We start from the raw sequence: 21,483 nt of genomic DNA, 5'->3' as shown, positions 1-21,483 counted from the left end.
ATCGRGGGAGAGCTCTTTTCCACCCTCGCTGCCTCTCGGCCGTCGCTCTTCCTTCCGGCAGCGCACCCGGGACCCTGCTGGGTTTCGGTGCTGCTGTGGCATCGGTGACACCGGCCACCTGATGGTCCTGATCCCGGTATTTGGCTCTTGGGAGGAAGTTTCCCACTAGCCATCTTCCAGCCGATGGGCATTGTGCTCTGGATGTGAATAGGTCCCATTCAACCTTGTTTTATTCATCATCAGCAAAGCATGAAATTACAGTGGAAATGCTAATAGATTTCCTAACAACTTGGTATCTACTTGGGTGAAACAGTTATTTGTTGACTAATTAGTAAGTTAATTGTTTTATGCTTTATTGAGGTCAGGTTGCTATTTTAATGTAGAGGGAGGTGGTGTGCGCTCTTCGAAACACCGCTCTGCTTTAACGAGCAACCAGCAGTTGTTATCCCGGGTCGGGCTAAAGCACAACGGGGAAAGGGCAATGTTATCTCCAAAAGGAAGTTTTCCCCAGCTGTTTGCCATGTGCCAAGCCGGGATCTGAGCGGCTCGTGAGCCAGGCCCAGTGCAAAATGTGTTGGTGTTGCACACGCGCCCTGCAAATGGCTCGGACCTGGCCAGGCGACGCTCCAAAGCGGGGAGGAAAGGGCTGGTGCCGCTCCGAGCCCTCCCTGGAGGCTGCTGCAGCACACGGGGCTGCGCAGGAGTCGTGACGGCTTTGAAAACCTGACGGTCTCCCCTGCGCGTGGATGCCCACCTTGTGCACCGGTTTCCTGCCCTGTCGCTAGTTTGGAGCCGGGGGGATGAGTTGTCCCTGGGAATCGGGACAAATCCTGCTGGCCCTCGCGGCTTTCCTTGCAACTGTTCAACGGGCCGGCTCCGGAGCGCCCCAGAACCGCTTGTAAGCTTCGGGCACGCTAATTAAAACCATTCCTGGTATTAGAAAAGCATTTTACAGAAAGAAAGGAAAGACCTCTCCTTCCTGGAGTTTATGTTTGGATGTAYGTGTAACTCAGCCTTGGGTTTCTGGGGCATGAAGTCTTTCCCCCGGCTTGATTTATGCAATTAAAAAAAAAAAACAACTTTCCTGCCCTCCTCCTTGCTGGCCTTCTTCCCCCCCGGCTGTGAATTTGCCGTTGCTTCTGCCGTGTGCAGCGCCCTGTGCTTGTGGCCGGGAAAGGTCCAGGAACCAAAATAGTTTGTCCTGGTGGCAGCCCCGGTGTGGCAGAACGGCTGCAGGCTACACGAGGGACTTTGCCAATAAAAATAAGTCACAGCAGTCACTCTCCTAGCTGAGGAGCTGCATGGACTGGGCTTGGCTTGGCRGCCGCTTGTGCTGGGAACTCGTGTGCACGCCGTGGCCGTGCGGAGGGGTATGTAGTTAGACCTGTCCATCCCAGGACCAAATCTGCCTGGTTTTCAACTTCTCCCGATCGGACTGCAGAAACGGCAGGACAGCTGTCGGGAAAAACAAGCTGGTACCAGCCTCATGCMAAAACATGCAGCAGCACAGGACTGAAACCAGCCAGCAAAACCCACCTTGGTTGCATTTRTTTTCTTTCCTGGAATGGCCAAATAGCTTTTAAGTCTTGCCAGCRGGACTTGCGCTGCCCTGTGTGCAGTGAAACCTTTGCATGCGCTGACTGGCACGCGCGAACCCCGGACGGGCGGCACAGGGCGGGATGGCGAGCTCGGGCAGGGGTTTCCAGCCTGCGCCCAAGCGCGGCTCCGACGTCTGCCGCTGCCACCTGGGCTGGGATGGTCTGTGCACGCACGTCGCACGGCTCCTTTCCCTCCTTACCCCACGGTTGTGCCGGAAAGCGCTGGTGCTCCTGGGCTGTCGAGGCAGAGGGTTATAAAAGTTTTATTAGTGAAACAGAAAGATGTTTCCAGCCTTATTGTTCCTTGGGAAATGAGAGCAGAAAAGGCAGATAACGTTMCGCCTCTTTATTGGCTTGGGAAATTGTCTATAAAGCAGCAGTGCATTTGCAAGTGAGCCCCCGCGTCCCTCCTTAACGCCAAGCCAGCAGCGTCCGACCGGTCCGACGGAGGCTTTGCACGAAGCGGGACCTGGAAGGGGCCCTCGTGACAGCGGGGCGGGCGCTGGGGAGCCCCGACGGAGCCACGCGGGAGTCCAGAGGACCAGAGCCAGCCCGGGGTCAGCCCTGCATGGGGCGTCTTGCGTGGGACGTCCTGCGTGGGGCACCCTGCGTGGGACACCCTGCATGGGGCACCCTGCGTGGGTCATCCTGCATTGGGCCTCTCTCCAACCATCTCCCAGTGAAAAATCAACAGCCTGGAAAAGGCTGAGGCTCGAGGAACCTCGCTGCCTGGCAGGTAGGTGAGGAGCTGTGTGTCCCAGGGGCTGCTGGTGAGATGCTGAGGGACAGCAGGGAGCCATAAAACACCCTTAAAAGTAGCAAGTCCGAGTAAAGCTGTGCCACTTAAAGTGTTTTATCATGAAGTGCGCCCGGCTATTAGTCCCCTTCCGTGCCTCTGTCAGGTGGCAGCAGGGCAGCCAGCGGTGAAGTTTTATCAGATATTAAAACCTGCTTTTGGATTCTCTCCTAAAGCAGAATGGTAAATCAACCTCTTCACCATGGGTTTTTTTTTTTCCTTCTTCTCCTTGTGCTATTTCCTGCCTGGCAGCTTCAGCTTTACTTCCATTTCTCTTTCGCATTTTCCATCAGCTCTATCTGTAACCATTTTGTGTTTTATTGAGCATGAATGAATGGTGATGCCTTTTAGATGAGTGATGTTTTCATCTGAAGATGCTTGTTTAATATTAGCCTCCACTCAGCTGTTATCCCAATGGTGTTTCAGGTTTATCAACAGTTTATTTCAACTGGCTTGAATTTGGAGCCAAATTAATTGCATGGAGAGATTTTTCTCCCGTTCTCCCCAGCAAAAATTGTGCTTCTCCTCTGGCAGGACTTTATGAACCAGGATGTGATTGGGACACGGTGTGAGCTGTGTGAGAGTTAGAGCATTGCTACCGGGCCTGAGCGTACCCTACGCTTCCCATATGCTACTACCCTCCCCTTTAGGTAAAACGTGGGCGAATAATAGCAGATCTGTAGCGCAGAGACCGTAATCGCTCAAGCTGCTGCCTTGTGGCTCTCTGCGCATTTGGGAATAAAACTTTCCATCTGCAGGAATGGGCTATGAATCCAAAATAGTGTAGAAACGGTCTGGGTTTACCYGCGGTGCTTGTAATCAGGAGCTCAGCGCGGGCAGCAGCGATGGATCCCCAAATACCTGCTCGGGCGTCACGGCCGCCCCGATAGCATCCCCGGGCTGTGCAACAGCAGCTGCATCCGGAGATGCAGAAACGCGCCTCGTCTAYACAAGACGTTTTTTTGTTTGGCCGAAGGTTTGTCACAACGATACCCTGAAGGTCTCCCGTAGGATGACCCTGTTGRTTGGGTACAAGACTGTTTTTTGGCACTGGCGATAGGCAGGCTGCTAGTTATAGCAGTGGTGAACTGCTGCAGTGTGCCGCGCTGGCGATGCTCCTTTGATCCTCCTCCCAGGCTCTTCCTTGCCCGYCTCCGAATTAACCCCGCTGCCTCTGATCCCCTGCTAGGGCTGCTGCGGAGGGAGGTCCCAGCAGCTCTTTGAAGCTGGGGATGGAGGGGAGACCTGCAATCCCTGCCCGAAGGTTGACTTTCCCGTTTGTGCCCAGGTGGAGGGGCAGATCCTTTCGCGTGTTGAGCCAGAGCCCTGACCTGCCTCTTACGCTGCGGAAGCAGCATTGGGTACCGACCAACGTACCCCGGTTTCCCTCAGATAGCACCTGGGGAGCTTTCTGGGGTGTTGAGCCACCTGCAAGCAGGCATTGGCCTTTGCATTGGCTCCAGCACCCACTGCCGGGTGAGGAGCAGGGGACGTGGGGGGACTGTGTGTCCCAGCAGGTTGGAGATGGGCTCTCCGACACGCATTTCCATGCCTAGAAGGTGTTGTGCATCCATAGTCCCCTGTGGCTTGCTCTCTTCCCACACATCGTACAGCAGCTCCATGCCGTTGGCCTGGGCGGAGGCTGGAGCTGGACCCGGTGTCCTCAACAAGGTGCTGACCCAGCACCTTGGGGTCCAAAGCAGCGGGATTTCTCCCGGAGAGAGCTCCTGCCCTGCACGTTGGCCGGCTCGTGAGCCTGGCCCCGAAGCCCTGATATCGGCATCTTCATCCCCTTCCCTGTGCGCACCCCGTGCACCGTAACGTCCCGGCAGATCCGTTCCAACGCTGCATTAGCAGAGCATCAGTTAACGAGCGTGTTTTTGAGAGCAAAGCCCCGAGCCGGCAGCGTTAACCCGGGCCGGCCCCGCTGCCGCGGGATTTGCGTCTGGCCGTGGCGGGGCAGGCAGCGTCGGCCGTCTTTCCATGCAGCTCCGAGCGCCGGGCTGTGCACCCGCGTGCCCCGTTAGCGGGYGGCCCGGTGCTGGATGGCGGGTGATGGCTCGGCGCGGCGCGCGAAAGCCAGCCTGCCCGCCCCCTTCCGTCCCCCCTTCTGCTTTCCTTCTCCTTGGGCCCCGTCACCGTCACGGCTAATTCCTGGAGCGCTCTTTATTTATTTATTTCGTTGCGTTGTCGGGGAGCTGCGGGTTTGCTGCTCATCTTTTCCGTGTGCGTGCCTCCATCCCTAGCCCCCATGCAGACTTTACGGACTTTGTTTCCCTGGTTTTATTGCATCCGTGGGGAGGGGTGCTGCAAATTTCGGAAGAGGGAGGGCTGATTCCCCAGGGCTGAACTTGGGCGGCTCCCCGGCGAGCAGGCTGGCAGGCTGCCGTTGCCCCAGCGGGCTGCAAAACCTGTGGCAAAGCCCCAGTTCAGAGCTCAAAGCCGGTAAAAAGCCCCCCCCAACCCCAGCTCTTAGGCAGCGCGTTTGGCTCTCCGAAAGCTGCGTCCCTGCCGCGGTGCAGCCCCTTGACGTGCAGCGTCGCCCGGCCCGGGCCGTTTTCCTGGTCCTTTCTCGCAGGCCCTGAACAAACCTTTATTAAAACGAAATTGTGCGACGACGGGGACTTTGGGTGGGTAAACCCCGATTTCCCCATCCGGATGCCAGGATGCATCCCACCCCTGCATYGTAGCTCGGGAATTGCAGGTTTGCCTGGCTTTCCTTTCACCGAGAGCCTTCGAAGGCAAATATCGGTTTCAAATTTGGCTCGCACGGCTGCTTGCGTGTCCAGCATTTGTACGGCTCTGCCTTTCTCCTAGATCCGCCGTTGCTTTTCCCGTGGCAGCAGCCGTGCGATTGCTTTCCCTTTGGCAGAAGGGCGCTTAGCCCTTCTCCGAGCTGGGCTGGGTGCCGGGTGCTGGGATCATTTTTTCAGGATTTCCTCCGAGTTTCGCTGCCCCGGGGAGGGGTTTGGAAGTGCGGGCGGGCGGTGCTGGAGGGTTTAGCCTGTGGTTGCCACGAGCCCGCAGGGAAGGAAGCGGCTCCTCATCGGCGGCACTGCCGTTTGGGGAGTCTGGCAGCCCGCCGGCCCCCGCCAGCCACGCGTGTGCTTCCTCGCGTGTTTGGGCTTCCTGAAACGCAGCTGGATGAAACGTTTGCAAGCTCCGCCGTTGAAAAGAAGGCAAGCTCTCGCCGCCTCTCCTCCCGCCGGCGAGCTGGTATCGTCCCTCCGTTGAGCCCTGCGAGCTGGTAGCTGTCCCCTCCCGCAGGACCYGGCGGGAATGAGCCCGCTCTTCCAAGGCTTCCTGCGGCTCACCGTTCCCGCCTCTGGTTGCTCAGGGCCGCTCGTGGTATCCTGCTCCATCTTCTCAGCTTCACCCAAGGTCTCTGGGAATGGAGGAGCTACCTGAGGTTACYGATGTCCGTCTAAACTCCAGGAGAAAAAAAAGCAAAAAGCCTTAAAAATATCTGAAGACCTGCTGTGAACATCTTAACGAAGTGTTCCTAGATGGATTTTTGCTTTGCTTGGTTGTTCAGTTTTAAAACTCCCCGTAGAGAGGAGTTGGTACTTTTTCCTTRCAAGTAATAGCTGCATTTCTGAAGTCCTGTGTTTGGTTGCGATGTGGTACGAGGATCGGGCGATGGCAGATCGCCACTGCAGCCTTCTCCTGGAGGCACGATGATGTTGGCTTTCTACCGCACGGGAACGTGGCCGGCGTAAACCCTCCAGCCTGGAGGAAACGCGCGCCGAGCGCGGCGCCCTGCGCGGCGGGGCCGTACGTGTGCTGTCCTAATGCTTCCCTTTGGAGGTGACGAGCTGGATTTGATCAAGCGGTAAAGTCTTGGGGGTGGCCTGGTGGCAGCGAGGAAGACCGAGGCGGTGAGACTTGCCGTTTGCAACTCCTCCTCGAAGCCGGCCATCACCGTCTTCCTCGGTGCGACTTCCTCCCCGTTCTTCTTGCCCCGAACCGTTGTCCCGCGCCCCCGCTTGCGCTCRTCCGACGTTGCGCTTGCGGACGGCGATGGGCCTCCCGGTTGCTTTTAGAGCCCCGCGGGGGTCACGCTGGTGAGGGGCTGCCAGAGGCGAGGGCGCTGGGTACCCAACCGCGAGGGCAGCCGGGCCGGCGGCGGAGCAGCAACGGCCTTAGCGCTCGCCGGCTCTTGCGCGGAAACGCAACCCCCGTCCTCGCAGAGCTCCCGGGGGGAAACCGGGGAAAACATCAAAACACACGGACTGTGCGGCGCGGCCGATACGCCCGAGCTGGGAGCTTTCTCTTTGAGGTGGTAATAGCCTGGCTGGCAGCCAGGAGCGGCCGCGGCGCGCGGAAAGGGGGATTTCCAGAGATGAGCTATTTTCAGCCGACGGGGCTCCTCGCTGCGGATAAATAGAGAAAGGACGAGGTCTGCGTACGCAGTCATGTGCCCTGCTTTCGTGGATTTGGCCTATATTCTGAAGAACGGCTGTAATTCAGCTTGAATTTCCCTGGATCGCTGCCAGAAAAATAGGAAGCTGTTGTTGCTATTGCCAAGGAGCGAACAGGAATTTATGTTCGTAACGCAGCCACGGGGACGAGATGACAGCTAACGGCTTGGCCGCTGCCGGGAGGAAGAGCAAACCTCGGAGGAAGTCGCTGCAGGCGCTCGGTGTCACGGCGGTTCAATCCTTTCTGCATCTTCTATCTTACACCTTCGATCCGGGTCCGGGGACGGGCTAACGCAATGGCCTTGCTCGCCACCAAGGCACCGGAGCGGAGCAGCGCTCAGCATTTTGGAAAATCAGATGCGTACGGAGAAATTCAGGCTGAAAACGAACAGAAAGGACGTTGGAGCAGTGCTCTGCAAGGCTAACTTTCTGTGCCCGACCTCTCGGCGCTCGCCGTTGGCTCCTCTCTCCGCTCGTCTCCTCCCCGTGTGCACAGCGGATGCTGAATAATTCCCTGGCAATGGGGTGCGGCGGCACCTCTGCCTCAAGTGGTGGAAATCCAGCCTGAATGATTGTTTTATTATATTGAATAACTCCTTTAGTCCAGCTGAGCACCGTTCTCACCTCTATTTCATTCCCTAGCAAAAGCAGCCGGACTGAAAAGCCGGAGGAGTGGGAAATATCTGCGGAGCACGCGGRACAGCCGAGTCCACGCGAACCCGAGCTGCAGCCCGTCCCGCCGCCCTGCCCCGGAGGGGCCGAGCGCCAGCCGGGCTCTCCCGTCCTTCCTCCGGCCGCGTCCGCCTTGCAAGCGAAGGGCGAGTTAACGGCGCTGGCGCCGCTCGCCGTCGGCCTGATAAAAATGGCACCTTGCCCAAGTCTTCTATAAATCACCGCTTCCATTCGGAAAGGAGTTTTCCGAGGTAATTAATGAGCCAGTATAAAGACATTAAACGGAGAACGTGTGGTGATAGAAAGGCTTGTCATTCACCGAGCCATCTTCCCCCATGTGAATAACCGCGGGGGAACAAAGGCCAAACTCCTTATAGACTGAAGTGCGCTATCTCTGATAGCTGGGAATGAAGCAATTCCCTGAAAATAACAAAGGCGCAGGGAAATACATTAGTAAACTAATTACAAGAGAGCTGGTAAAAACAGATGCTGAGAATTTCAAGCTATTATAGAAATGATTGCTAGCAGAAAAATGGGGGCTGACAACAAAAAAATTAAAAACCACCTCTCATTTAAAATTCATTAGCCTGTAAATCAGGGCAGCTCCCTGCCCGAGAGCGGGGCTGGTGGCATTTCTGCGGGCAGCCGTGGCAAAAAGCTTCCTCTCCCTCGCGCTTCTGCGTTCCACCATCCCCTCCGGAGATGCCAGAAGGAAAGGCGCGCTCGTTCGCAAGCGCAAAAAGACGGGGGCGGCCGCACGGGCCTCGTGTCCGGCGGCGGTGTGGCCGCCTGAAGCCGCTCGACGTGCCTCTGYTGGAGTTACGGGAGTTTCTAGCTCCCGTAGGCATCTCTCCTGCTTGCAGCAGGCTCCCGGGGCACGGGCAGGGGACAGCGCCGTGCGCTGTTCTGCTATTGCAGAATATCGCGCTTGCGGCGCGCTGCTCGGGCGGCTCGCCGCCTCTCCGAGCTCTTAGGAACCGGGATTACAGGTCCACGCTTATCGGAAAGGGGTTGGCTGCCAACAGAGTGGTCCAGGGCCAAAACCGGCAGCGTGGGAACATCCTCTTGTGCCGTCGCCGTCAACATTTGGGAGAGGGACGGCAAACATCGTCATTGTGCGACAAATCCGGACGGTAACCGTGTAATTTGTCTTAATTGTGTGTGTCAGAGCAGGAAGAGCCCGAGGACGCTGCAGGCGGAGAGCTGGCAGCGGAGCCGTGCCYGCTGGCAGCCTGCTGCGCGCGGCGCTGCGCCTGGCCGAGCGCTCGCTCCCGGCGCCTTGCRGGCAGCATCATTCCTAGGTGTTTTGCAAAGGGCAAACGCGTGCTCCAGAGGAGAGCCCGGCCGGCGGTGAGGTCTGGAAGAAGCCGTTTCCCGCGGCGGGGCAAGCTGGGGATGCGACAGGAGTGGGAACGCCGCAGGATGCCCGGGGGGACACGTCTGGGGTCTCCCCCAATGGAGAAGTCGCCCAGCTCGAGAGCGGCCGGCGTCGCCCAGCCGGCGTCACCCCTCGGTGCCGGAGCGCTGTAACGATGATGGATAACCTGCTCGCGCGCTCCGGGATCGCTAGCCCCGTGTGCGGCCCRCCCAAGCAAACGAGGAGTTCTTTATGGTGTTTAACGCTCCCCCTTCCCTCCGGCAGCAGGGCGGCAGGACCGCGGGTTGGGCTTCACCAGTGGTGGCATCAGGACACGCTAAAAGCTGTCRTGAGCCAGTGACCAATCCATCTTGAAAAATGCCTGCAATAGCCCTCCCTGATAACGGTCTCTCCCAGGSATGCCCCCCTCTCTGCCAGAAATGTCTTTCCTCCCCCAAACCAGTTCAAGAGTGCTAAAGGGGCTGTTTATCAGCAGATTCCCCTGCAAAGCCAGAGGGTGCTGGAGGACAGATGTGCACCTCGTGCTGCCGGCCGTGGTGGGGAACACGGAGGGCGGCAAGCTGGCGGTCCGAAAAAGGAGAGAAGGGAGAAATTTTGCCCACGAAGTCGCCGAGATGCCTCCTTTAGMGTGATTTATATGGCTCAACCTCGTGGGTAGAGCGCGCCGCTGGCACTTGAGGGCTGGACGGCGGATTGGGGCGGCTTGTCCCGCATGGACACGCGCCCGAGCCTGTCCCGCGAGCAGCGGGGCTGGGGGATGAGCCGCTTTACAGGCAGGGTGAAGCGGGCGCGGGCGACACGAAGCGACGCTCGTGGGGCTTCGCGGAGAGGAGCGAGCTGCAGCAATGCCCGGAGGTGACCTGAGCGCCGGGGGCCAAAACGCACCGCGACGCGCTGGTGCACGGAGATCTGGTGCAGGAAGGGCAGCGCCGGAGCTGGTTTCAGCCCGCCGGCRTTTCCCGTGTCATGCAAAGGATTCRGAAGTCATCATCGCRCATCAAGCGGCGATTTTGCCTCCTGGTGCGCTTGAGATGCCAAGTGGTGGATTTTTTGCCCCCCTTCCCTTGCAAAATATCTGTTGCGTTTCCGCTCCTGCGGGCAGATGCTCTGCCGCACCGCCAGGCATTAGCTCAGCTGCCTCCTTTGCAGCCCTGTCCCAGGGGCTTCGACAAGCGGAGGGGGAAAAAATCCAGGGCAGGGGGAAACTTTGTTCCTCAGCCGGAGAAGTGCRCGTGATGGGGCGTCTTCTGAATCTCCCTGAAATTATTTTGTTCAGCTTTGACTGGGGAGGATCGAGTCCAACTCTTTCAAACTGTGCAACAGCAGAGACGCAAGGAGGTGAAACGCCTCCGTCCCTGCTCTGAGCAGTCGTTTTGGCTTTGTGTGGGTAAAAGCACAGCGAAAGCAAGTGCTAGAGGAATAAATAGTTATTTGCAAATGTTCTCTCCATCTGCCCGACACAGCACGAGACGGGGTTTTCCCCCTCTTTCTTTCGGCCACGTGTTCTGGCCACTTCCAAATGAGCTGCATTCCTCCAAAATGTTTTCCTGGATTCGCACTCTTGCAGCCCGTTTTCCTTCAAGATCGGAGGGCCAGGATGGACAAGAGCGATTTGGGATTTTTCAGCCCTGTGGCGAGTGGGCGGGGGCGGAGGGGCTTTTCCTCCACGCTGCCGGTCTTGAATATTCCCCTCCCTTGCCCAAGCCGGGGAGAAAGGCGATTTTTCTTCCCTGGCGCTGGGAGCGAAGGCCCCCGCTCCCGCTACTCCTCGAGAATTAAATAGATAAATGGGCGGCGCTGCCGTTCACGCTCCGCTATGCACAAAGCGGCTGGCATGCGAAATTGGGCTCGGAGCAGCTCAGCCGCGGCCTTGCACAATAGCGGCATTAGACACGCCGGGCGGGCGCACGGACACCGGAGCCGCCCGCAGCTGCGAGGAGCCGCCGCGCTGCTGCGCCGCCGCCGCCGCCGCCTGCGTTCTTTAAAATGCATCTTTTTTTCCAAAAAAAAAAAAAAGATGAAGATGCAGCGTCTCAAAGCCTTGTAAAAGCGTTCCCGTCTGAAAACGGGTCGGCGCGGGGAGGCTGGGATTTGTGGTGTCCGTACGCCCCCCRCCTTTTGTGCCCGGCTCTTTCCTGCAGGCAAATCCTCCGTTGCCAGAGCGCGGAGGGGAGCAAATGAAGTGACCCGCTGGAGCGGAAAATACAGCTCGGTGGTGGTGTGCCCCCTAAAATCAGTCTAGCGTGGGCAAAGAAAGCTCCTCTCCCCAATGCCGTCCTTTCAGGTGCATCCCATTCCTGTTGCGTCGCCCCAGCCACAAGCCACGGCCCGGCCGGCGCCAGCCCAGTGTCCTTCGGTGCGGGGAAATCCAGCCGCGACGGCTTTTGGGGATGTCCGGGAGGGCCGCCGCTGGCCTGCCGAGCTTCTCCTCCGTGAGGGTGGCACAGCTGGACCTGCAGAGCCCCATCAGGGAGCCCCGGTGCCGGAGGCACGTCCCCATTAAGCTCTTGCTCTGTGTCCCGTGCTAACTTTGAAGTGTTTTAACCATCGGAAGCAGTCTGTATTTAACAAGTTAGTGGCAGAAATGTTGGGAAAGGTCTTTGCTTCTGAGCTGTCACTTGTAGGCTGCCGGCTTCAGTGGCGGTGAGGATGCCCAGCGCCTCCCCAGCACCCTGCTGTATCACAGCCAGCCTGGGTATTTGTTTCCCCTGAAGTAATCTAAAAGCAAAGAGCAATGCGGTTGCAAAACTAGCTGGGCTTCCCCAGTACTCTCTTAACACCGTGCTTGGTGCTGAACCTTTCGTCGTCTTCCTCCCCGTGTGCCTGCAGTTGATAATAATGTTTGCGTTTTAATGATTCCAACAGGCCTGGGATTTGCTTTGACATACCAAGTTAATGTTTTCTTTTTCTATATCAAATCTAGGTCAATCTCTGGCTTAGCACTAATGCTGAACTGAGCAAAAAAGGATTGGCCACTAATGGTTTCAATTTAGTTTTTCATGGAGTAAAGAAAATTTCATTCAATAGCTATTTTCATTTTTATTCCGTTGGCCTTTCCACGGGGTCTGCTAGGCTGGGAAGTGTGTTTGCTCTTCGATTATAGGAGACCCAGCAAACTTGTTTGCTAGCAGAAATCCTCCATGAATATGAATGAGGATGAGAGCTGCTGCTCACCTGCAAGATGCTGTGGGGTCAGCGCGGTGTCCGTAGGATGCACCTTTGGGGAGGGTTAGATGAGGGGAGATCCCGCGCCTGCGGTGCTCTTTAGGGAAGAGTCTCATCCATGATCCAACCTTTTCCCAATTGAGATCATCCATGCTACAACATGTGGGAGGAAGAGAGGAAGAGCAACTCCTCCGACTCATGGTCCGGTACGGCTGCAGACAGCCCAGCTGGGGTGCCGGAGTGAGAACGGTCCTGCTAAATGAGCAGTGCCGTAGGATCTTCCCTAACCAGTGGTGGGGCTTTGTATCACTAGTTCATCCAAAAAATGCTCCCTAACAGTACTTTTTGCACGATGCAGCTTGCCCCAGCTTCCAGAGCGGAGGGCTGTGCCTTCACACCAGGGCTCGTGGCGCACTAACAGCTTGCACCCACGGCGTGGGAGGCTTTTACGACAGCTCCCCGTCTGCTGCGAGCTCTCCTCTGTAGCACCTCCTCTTGCCTTTCCTTGCTCGGTGCCAGTCCATAGGTACTGGGGCAAAAATTCAGGCATGATGATAGCAGCACCAAGATGCCACGGCTTGGAGCATCTCTGAGATCTTCCACCCTGCGGAGATAACGTAACATCGCGGAGATAACGGCACAGGCTGTTCCCTGCTCCGCTCCAGCGCAAAGTCAGCTGGTTTTGCACCGACCCGGAGAAGCAATATGAAGTCTGAGGTTTCAGACTGCCCCGGCATCACCTGACGAGTTGCAGGGAGGTGACGTGCGGTGACATCCGTGACGGGCACAGCCCTGGTTTCTGCAGAGCCTGCCTAACCCTCATCTCCCCCGAGCACGTGCCGATACGGAGCAGTCAGCATGCACATGGTTTGGGGGTGATTTTACAGCTCACCGGCTACCTACGCTCATGCTGTGCATGGACGGTACTTTGCTGCACACGGAGATGGAAAAGGAAAGTTTAACGGGAAGTGGGGGGCACAGACCCCGTCYGACGACGGGTAGCGGGGCCCGGGAGGGGTCCGGTTCCTCCGTTCGCACGGGGGTGCTGCGCGGCTGGCGGGATGAGGGCGACCGCGGCAGGGTGATGGATGATGCGGGCAGATGGGTTGGAGAGCGCCTCCCTGCTTAGGAGCTCGAGGATGCCGGGGAATATTGTGATTGCATGTATTTATTTTAAAAATGATTATATCCATTAGCATAGAAATTAGATGCAGCTCCCTGGCTGCTGGCCAGCTCCACCCTGGATGTTGCGCAGCTCTTCGCCTCGGCTGAAACAATAGAGCCCGTCGGATAACGGGAGCCCTGGCGTTTTCTGGTGAAAGGACAGGCGCCAAACAGGAGCAGGCACTCCGCTGTAGGAGTTGGTTACAGTCGGGTGGGACGTGTGTAAAAATCTTATGTGGGTCAGCAGCGATTTATGCCCTCCGAGCGGTAGGTTCCCGTCCCTCTCCCCTCTGCGCACCCAGTGATCTATTGCCCGGCTGGAAACAGCACCCAGGTAATCGCTTGCTTTCAACTTTGGTGCTGTTTTACAGGAGGGGCCACAAAAGCCTTTGTCTCTACAACTGTAAATAAACTCGTAACCCTGTGGTAAAAATAGTGTTTTGTAGCTCAGTGCATGAATTTTTAATGCCTCTTCTGCAAACCAGCTGGTCTTGGCAAGGGTCACAGTGTTTCCTAGGCATTTAACATAAAACTGTGCTTCAGAGCCACATTACAGGGTCATTGAAGAGTAATATTTTACTTAACATCCTCATAACTGAATTATTTATAACTTTCCATGTTTTATTCATGATAAATATTAATACTAGTGTCTTTAAGAGTAGAGGTTATTGCTGCAGTTTTACCTATAAGAGATGATATTATTGAAATAAAGGAATGGCAATGAATTCTGCAGCTAGCAGAACGGTGCCTGTGCCAGGGCCGCTCTCATTCACACCTTCCTCTTCTCATCAGCCCTGCCAGCCCCCAAAACCTCAGCACCGGCGATCTGTGTATCCCAAAGGAATTTTCCTGCAGGCATCTGAATCCCTGCTTTTTTTGCTTTATTAACAAGCTTTGCGTCATTCTTATTARTTGGGTAAATAGCCGTTCTGCCGTTGGGCTCTGTCCCGTACCCGGAGAGGACATTTGCATCATCTTTCATCCTGGAAAAGTGAAATAGATATTGGCATCGTCTTTCAGCTTGTGCTGATGTGTCCGCACATCTGGCTGCCTGGCCTTGCAGAACCCCCTCCCGGGGCCGGCGGCTCTGATCGCTGTCCCCGATTCGGGGCCGCTGCTCGGCCCCGGCCCGGCAGGACCCGCGCACCCTCCGGCTGAGCTGCGCTGGGGCCTCGCTGCTGCGTTGCGCGATCGGCTTAACAAATCTGCAGCAAGCGGGTGGAGAGCGATGGTTCGGGGAGCGGTGCGGGTTAATGCAGCACATATTTAATGTATGATTGCTAATGGCCGTCTCCCATCTGCCCGAGCCCAACTGGAGTTTGCAGATGAATGATTAAGCTGCCCTGACACATACGCAGCTTGTTCCGCCGCCGAGGTACATTCATTACACTTGGTGCATGTAAAAGGGGACGAGGCTTTCCCGCTGGGGAGCGCGGTATTATCGGGCTGGGATGGCAGAGCAGGGGGCTCTCTCGGAGTTTATTTTATATGATAATGGGAGAGATCTTCCCGCRCGTGTGGCACTATAAATGAATCATGAGCTAAATAACCACTGGGATGTTTATTAGCCTCGAATATGTTTATTGCAGAGTCAACAGGCAGCACCTTCCAATTAATTAATAGTAATAATTACTGTATTATTTATGTAGCTCTAACARCGTGCCAGAGTCTTTCCACACAATGGTTACAGCTGTGACTGTGTGGGAACGGGCCGGTCTGTGTTTGTCCTGGGCGGGCACGCTGGGATTTGCCGTTTGCTGCCAGCGGCTGGATGGGGAAGCCAAGGCAGCTGCGGGCGTTGGGGGCACCCTGGCATTTCTGCCTCCGTTGGGTGCCTGCCACCTCGCRTTGCCTCAGGCCCTGTTTGACGGGCGTGCTTGGTGTTTGAGCTGCGCACGGAGCTGCAGCGTGCATGGTCCTTGGCTGCCCTGAGCCAGGGCAGTCGGGTGGTCCCGACCCCTGGTGTCTTGGTGAGTTGAGCTGCTGAGCTCTGGGCCACCTGCTCTTTCCATCGACCGAGGCCTGATGCTCCGTAGCAGGGGGATGTGACTGTTGCTTCYGCGATGCTGGGAGGCAGAGTATGCCATGAGCTGAAGCTGCCTGGAGCACGTACCAAGCAGAGATGGAAAATCAAGGATTGCAAGGTTTACCAGGGTGTCTGGGAGCTCTTTTAGTGAAGGTATGAAAATGAATTTAGTAGTCAAGCCATGCACATCAGAAGCATGTTTACAGCAGACAAGACAGAAAGACACCGATAGCATTGGAGGGAACAGAAAAGAGAGACATCTCTTTTCTGATGTGAGCTTGGATCTGAAACCCATTGCAGCTGTTGAGAAAGACCTCCAATAAGTGACAGCGCAGTGTCTGGGCATCCTGCTGCCCCTGTAAACCTTGCTGTAGAGCACATGGGTCATGGAGCACTGCCTCCTGTCCCAGCTGGGTCAACCAGTTCAGTGTGCAGGGGCAGACCTACAGCACGAGCTTGCCAGTTGTCTTGTTTCTCCATGCAGGAGGTTAGGCTGCAAACCARCCTTCTCTTCTGCCGGGATGGGTTACATTACAGTCCCATTTGCCAGCTCTGGGAAACTGGGGTGCTTCTAGGTCATGTGATGCTGTTGGCAATGGATCTCATTTCATGTGTGAATAGTTTTGTCTCTTTTTGTGTCTTCCAGCGATGTCTGACTTCCACATCCACCCTCAAAATGCAGTTGTGGAAGAAGGTGGCGTTGCGAGGTTCCAGTGCCAGATCCATGGCTTGCCTGAGCCGGTCATCCTCTGGCAAAAAAATCGCATGCCGGTCAACACAGACAACGAAAGGTAGGAGACGTCCAAACCACATGCTGCTGCCCTTCCGCCAGATAGAAGCAGGTGGCCAGGTTTGYTCTTGCCCCCACAGCTATCCCAGGACACAACAGACCTGGGCTGAGGCTCTTCCCCAGCATTTCCGCCATAGAAGACTTTTAGTTAATATTGTGGGCTTTCTGGGCTCCTTCTGGTCAAGGACCATACAGAAATGCTGCATCTCCTAGGAGAGCTAGAYAAACCCTGTTAGCTGATTTTTGGAGGGGACAGTGGCTCGCTCTGACCTTCCTGAGAGGAGGCAGCCCTCCTCCATGTTGACCTTCCAGCATGAAAAGCCCTCTCAGGAGTCCTAGCAGAGCTGGGGTGACTCTGGCAGCCTTTGTCCCCAGGAGGCTCCATTTGTGCAACTCTTTCCAAGTCAGAGCCGTGACTGAGGGTCCTGCAGGTGGGTCCTGAACTCTTGCAAGCTCTGAAAAACAACGTGGCCGCTAGCCTTGCCTTCCCAGGTGGACTCCCTCGTGATGCTTCAGCCACGGCAGCAGGGAGGGTCTGCGCAGAGTGTCCCGCAGAGCCCTGGGTTGCCGTTTCCCATGCAATCCCCCTTCTCCAGCCTAGACCTGGGCCGGCACGTCCTCGCTTCCTTTCTTTGACAGGCTGCTCCCTCTGCGTAGGAARTGCCCCTAATCACGGTTTGATCTCCCGAGCGGCGGTGGGGATGGCGCAGGGCAGGTGGCAGGAAGCGCGTGCTTCGCGCCGGCTGGCCTCCAACGGTCCCAGCTGCAGCTCGGGAGCCGTGTGGCCGCTCTTCAGGAGACAATCAGTCGCAGCACACCTTGATCACAAACTGACGTGCGTGCGTTGGGAATAGATGAAACCAGGAAGCTGTAAATATTTTCCTGAAAGCCCCTATTCTTAAAATGTCAGTTGTGCACCAGAAGACGGTTGGATTCTTTGGGGGCTGTAGAAAACACGAGGGCTGAAACAATGCCTGACCTTTTCATCTTTATGGTGAACTTACAGTAGAAGGACCCAAGAGGCCCAGCCCTGGAGCTGGAAACTACAACTGTCAGATTTTGTTTTAACTTGTGTTTTTCATCTGGGCTTTTTTTAGCCCAGCGAAGGATTGGTTTATTAAACTTGATCTCCGCTGAAGGCTCCTTGCTCACACAAGTCCTAAACTAGTGGCGTGGCACAGCAGGGCAGCTTGTCTGAGGTGGTATCAGTGGGGGTATGAGGTGCAGATTTGGGCCTGACACCTGTGTGCATCCAGATGAGATGTTGCAGGACATGTGAAGTTCCCTAGAGGTCCCTCATGCATTATTCCCAGTTTTTGCTCAAGCCCAGGGTCACTAGTGCAGGGATGGGGACAAATATGTGGGAGGGATTTGGGTGCAACCACAACTACTACTTTTCTCCAAGACTGAGGAGGAAGAGCCGGAAAGCCCCAAGCCACGTTCATCCTCACCGCTTCTCCTCTAGGGCAAGGGAGCTTGCCCAGGCCCTGGAGGAGGTGGGCTAGGAGCATTTTTCCAACCTTCAGTGTCCTGATTTTGAGCAGATTTGGCTTCTTGTGGGAGTAAGGTTACTGTGGAAGGTTTTTATTGTTAGCTCAGTAGATTAATCTCTGACACCAATGGGACTGGGTGATGAGGGTTGCTTCTCTAACGGAATTGGATTTCTGCATTAATCATGCTTGGTGCACTTCTGCGTATAAAGTGTATATAAATTTGTATGCTGAGTCTTGCACTTTGAGGCTTTGAAGGCAGAATAATAGCTTTGGAATTGAATCTTCTAATGCTGTGGGCAGATTGTTAACAAAAATGAAGGCTTCTTGTGGTATAATTCATCGAAAACAATGGGCATTTTAAAGTCCCAGAGAGATTGCAATCAACTTCAGGACGTATAAAACTGATTGCTGTCACGCTGCCTCCAACACTGAGCYGCGCTATTGGAACCCAGCGCAGAGAGCAGGTTATAGACACTTAACCATATGCTGATATAGAAAAAGATATTCTTCATCTTCCAGATGGAAATGGATTATTAACTCATCACAGTGTAATGACTTACTACCAACCAATTTAAACACACAGTTGCCAAGCAACCTGTAGTGTATGTGTATACTTATATATTTATATATATATGTGTGTGTGTGTGTGCATATGTATGTTTTAAATTACCTATATTTTAATATGTAAAATACATATTTAGATACATATGCACACACAGTATCTATTTTTAACATGCCTTCCCATGCATTTAAGATTACGTGGGTTTGAGTCCTGTATCTGGGACCTGGCGCTGGGAGCGTGGGGCGCAACCACGCGTTCCCTGGATGACCGTCTGTGGTCACTGTGCACCACCTGATGAGTGGTAGCTCACCACATCATGGTTGGCTATGTTCACATGAGAATGCACTTATGAAGCTCTTCCACGGGTTAAATATAGAGCATTTACATTGCAGCCTTCCAGAGAAAGCCATCCTTTCTAAAGGATGTATCAGAAGATTAAAAAAAAGGAACCTACCCTCTATAAGAGAAGATCAGAGACTGAAATACAGAAAAATGAAGTAACCGCTGCAGTGGTTGGTGTGGGGTGAGCCTCCTGGGCACGGCATCAGCGGGTGCTGCGAGCCCCCTGCCTCCCCGGTGGGGCCGAAACCGGAGCACCCGTGCAGGGCGCGCAGCCTGCTTTCCGGTCGTGTCCTGCCTTGCGAGCTCTTGTTTCTGCTTTGCRCTTCCTGCAGGTACACGCTGCTTCCTAAGGGAGTCCTCCAGATTACCGGCCTGAGGGCAGAAGACAGTGGGATTTTTCACTGTGTTGCTACCAATATTGCTAATGTGAAATTCAGCCGGGAGGCCAGACTCACTGTGTCAGGTTAGTACCAGTAAAYGTTGTCCTAACAGCCTTTCCGTCTTTTTCTTCCTGCTGCCGTTCTGGACTAGGACGGTTTAACAGAGTATTAGGATAATAGCACTGAAAAGCGTTCCTCTGTCCAGCAATAGTATGTTCCTTGTTCTGGATTGTTATGAGTTCTTGCCAGATCGGTCCATTTGATAGCAGATAAATCTGTCCCTTTGCCTTTAAATTAGTGCCRGTTTCTGCAGAGAGGAAGGATGGTGAGAACATGAGTTACAGCAGCTTTAGAGTAAATAAACTCTTTTGGAAATGTGAAAGATTCATCATATCCTTATGAGACCTGCCCACTCTGGAAGTAATTGCAGCACACAGGGCGATCAATTATTTATCTAATAGAGGAATTAAGTTCTGCTGGCTGTTAGCATTACATTGGGACCAAAGCGGGCTAACCTTTCCTTAGAAGAAGGAGGAGGAGGAATCATGAGCACCCCGGCTGCATTTTGATTTGGTTCTCCATCTACATTGGAAGGCAGTGGCATCAAACAGTGGAGGAAGGATTAGGTGCAAAGGTGCTCACCCCATTTCCGTAGCTTTGCTGCGCTCCACAGACCTGCCCGTTGCCCACCCACCTGCGCGGGACCCAAACTGATCTCTTGGAGCCCCTTGGAGCAGTAGCTGATCAGCCGGTTTCTAATGCTGATGTTAGTTTGTTGCCTTTAACTTAGGCGTTTATTTTTTGGTCAGTCTTTTTGATGTAAAACACTTTTAGCCTCAGATGCTAAAAGTGCCTCTCTTGACGGTGCAGTAACTGTGTCTAGCGTCTGGGAAGCGGGCAGTATCAAATCATGCAGCCAAACCTGATCAAGCAGCTAGGAGTGAATGACACCTTTGTGTCACTTCTTAGAAATGCCCTTAATACGCTCAACCTCCTCACATGAGAACGGGACAGTTTGCTTCTCCTGGACCTCAGAACGTTTGTTGGTTACCTTCTCTCTGCTGGGCAAAGAAGCCAAAGGTCTGGATGTCCAGTGTGAGCTCTCCACGCCTTGTGGCCATAAACACTTCGTTTGCAATGTACGGCAGGAAGGATGCTCAGAGAAGAGCCCAGTTTAAAGAAAGCAATTGTGTGTGGAAGAGAAGAGCACCAAAGAAATGATCATCCGCAAGTTGTGGCTAGGTCCTGCTGGCAGGATAGCCTCTGAGATGCGGGACGCGGTGCAGGGCAGAAACCCCTGTGACGCTGGGCACCTGGGTGCCTCTGCCCCGGTCCCCATGACAGCAGCAGCAGTGCATCCGCGGTGCTCCGCTGGGGGATCAGGCCCAGGCTGCCTGCGGAGAGCGAGCTGACAGCTTCGGAGATAGAAGAGGCGAGGGCCGTAGAGGAATCTGGTTGGGTGTGCGTTTCTCTTGGAGCTTTTTTCTATGCAGCCAAGGGTCTTCCCCTAAGTTGTATAGCTGCCAAAAGGACTGTGGTGCCAATCCTGCCCGCCCAGGGGATGGCAAACCCTGACAGCCCTTTGGCCGGAGCAGCTTATTTACGGGGTTTGCAGAGAGCGCTCGGTGCAGCGATGTCCTGGGGCCGGGCAGACCAGCGGCGCGTCTCCCTGAGCCGTGATCCTCTCGCTGGCGGGGTGCGTTGGTCGCCGGCGGTCTCCTCTGAAACGGCCGCCTGGGCAGCGCTTCTGCAGGGGGAGACTTCCGCCTCCGCCCAGCGCGAGATGAGCCTCTGCCGACGGCAAAAAAGCAGCTCGCGGGAACCGGGCTGAGGCTGAGGAAAGAGAGATGCTGCGTACGTCAGYCCTGCCGGGGGAAGCAAGCGGGTTAACTGGCTCTGAACGGCCTGGGAGCTTCGCTGCCTCTTACGTATCTGTTTTCTTGATCTATGTGAACAGTAGCCACACGGAGGGGAAAAAGAACAGTAAATTTTCAGCGTGGTAAAGTTCTTTGCAACAATTTACTGCTCCGGGTTATTACTTCCCTCGGAGCAGAAAGTGCTTGCTCTTCTCATCTGACCATCCCTCATTTCAAATGGATATTTTCCAGGTTTCCTGTCTGTGAAATGTTTGTGGTTTTTCTCTTCCTTAAAGAAAGCAATCGGATGATGGATGCAGGCGCAGCGCGTAAGTGTCTGCTGAAGGGCTGGGGCCGCGGTTCGGTTCCCGTACGGCCGCGGAGCCGCAGCGCCTGCGCGCTTGCACGCTCTCGGTCCACCGAAAACCTTTTGCCAGGGATTTGCCCCGGGTCTGCCTTGCCCTGGCTTTCCCAGCGAGCCCCTGGGAGGGGACGGAGGCTGAGGACAGGTCCTGGGAGCATGTGCCCCGGCGCTGCTGCAGCCGGGCTGCCGAGGAGGAGGAGGAGGAGGAGGGTGCCCGCCTGCAGGGATGAAGCAGCCCACTCGCAGCACCTTCCTGAGCTCTTGGCAGCAGCGGTGGTGGCGACAGCGAGGGGCATGGACGTGGCTGCCAGCCCCGCTGATTGATGATCTTCAAGTGGCTGCTTGGCGGCGACGTTCCCGAGGGGAGCCTGCCTCGGCGCTGACGCCRTCCCCGCGCGAGCCGCGGCTCCCCRCTGCCGCTGCTGCTCTCCTTTTGATCGCGATCTGAGCCCGCGCTCATCTACGGAGAATCCCGC

The 21,483-nt window shown here is 55.4% G+C and overlaps 1 protein-coding gene across 1 annotated transcript in view; it reads left to right on the top strand.

Moving 5' to 3' along the window:
- Positions 1 to 21,483, top strand: part of IGDCC3 (immunoglobulin superfamily DCC subclass member 3) — a 97,251-nt gene that overhangs the window by 40,540 nt on the left and 35,228 nt on the right. The window contains exons 3-4 of the mRNA XM_026073354.1: positions 15,867 to 16,011; positions 18,740 to 18,870. Coding sequence (XP_025929139.1) covers positions 15,867 to 16,011; positions 18,740 to 18,870 — 276 coding nt within the window. The remainder of the gene's footprint in view (positions 1 to 15,866; positions 16,012 to 18,739; positions 18,871 to 21,483) is intronic.

Source organism: Apteryx rowi, unplaced genomic scaffold (genome assembly GCF_003343035.1).
Source record: "Apteryx rowi isolate R43461 unplaced genomic scaffold, aptRow1 scaffold_11, whole genome shotgun sequence".
NCBI lineage: Eukaryota > Metazoa > Chordata > Aves > Apterygiformes > Apterygidae > Apteryx > Apteryx rowi.
The sequence above is the reverse complement of the archived record's forward strand: the minus strand, read 5'-3'. Positions and strand labels throughout refer to the sequence as shown.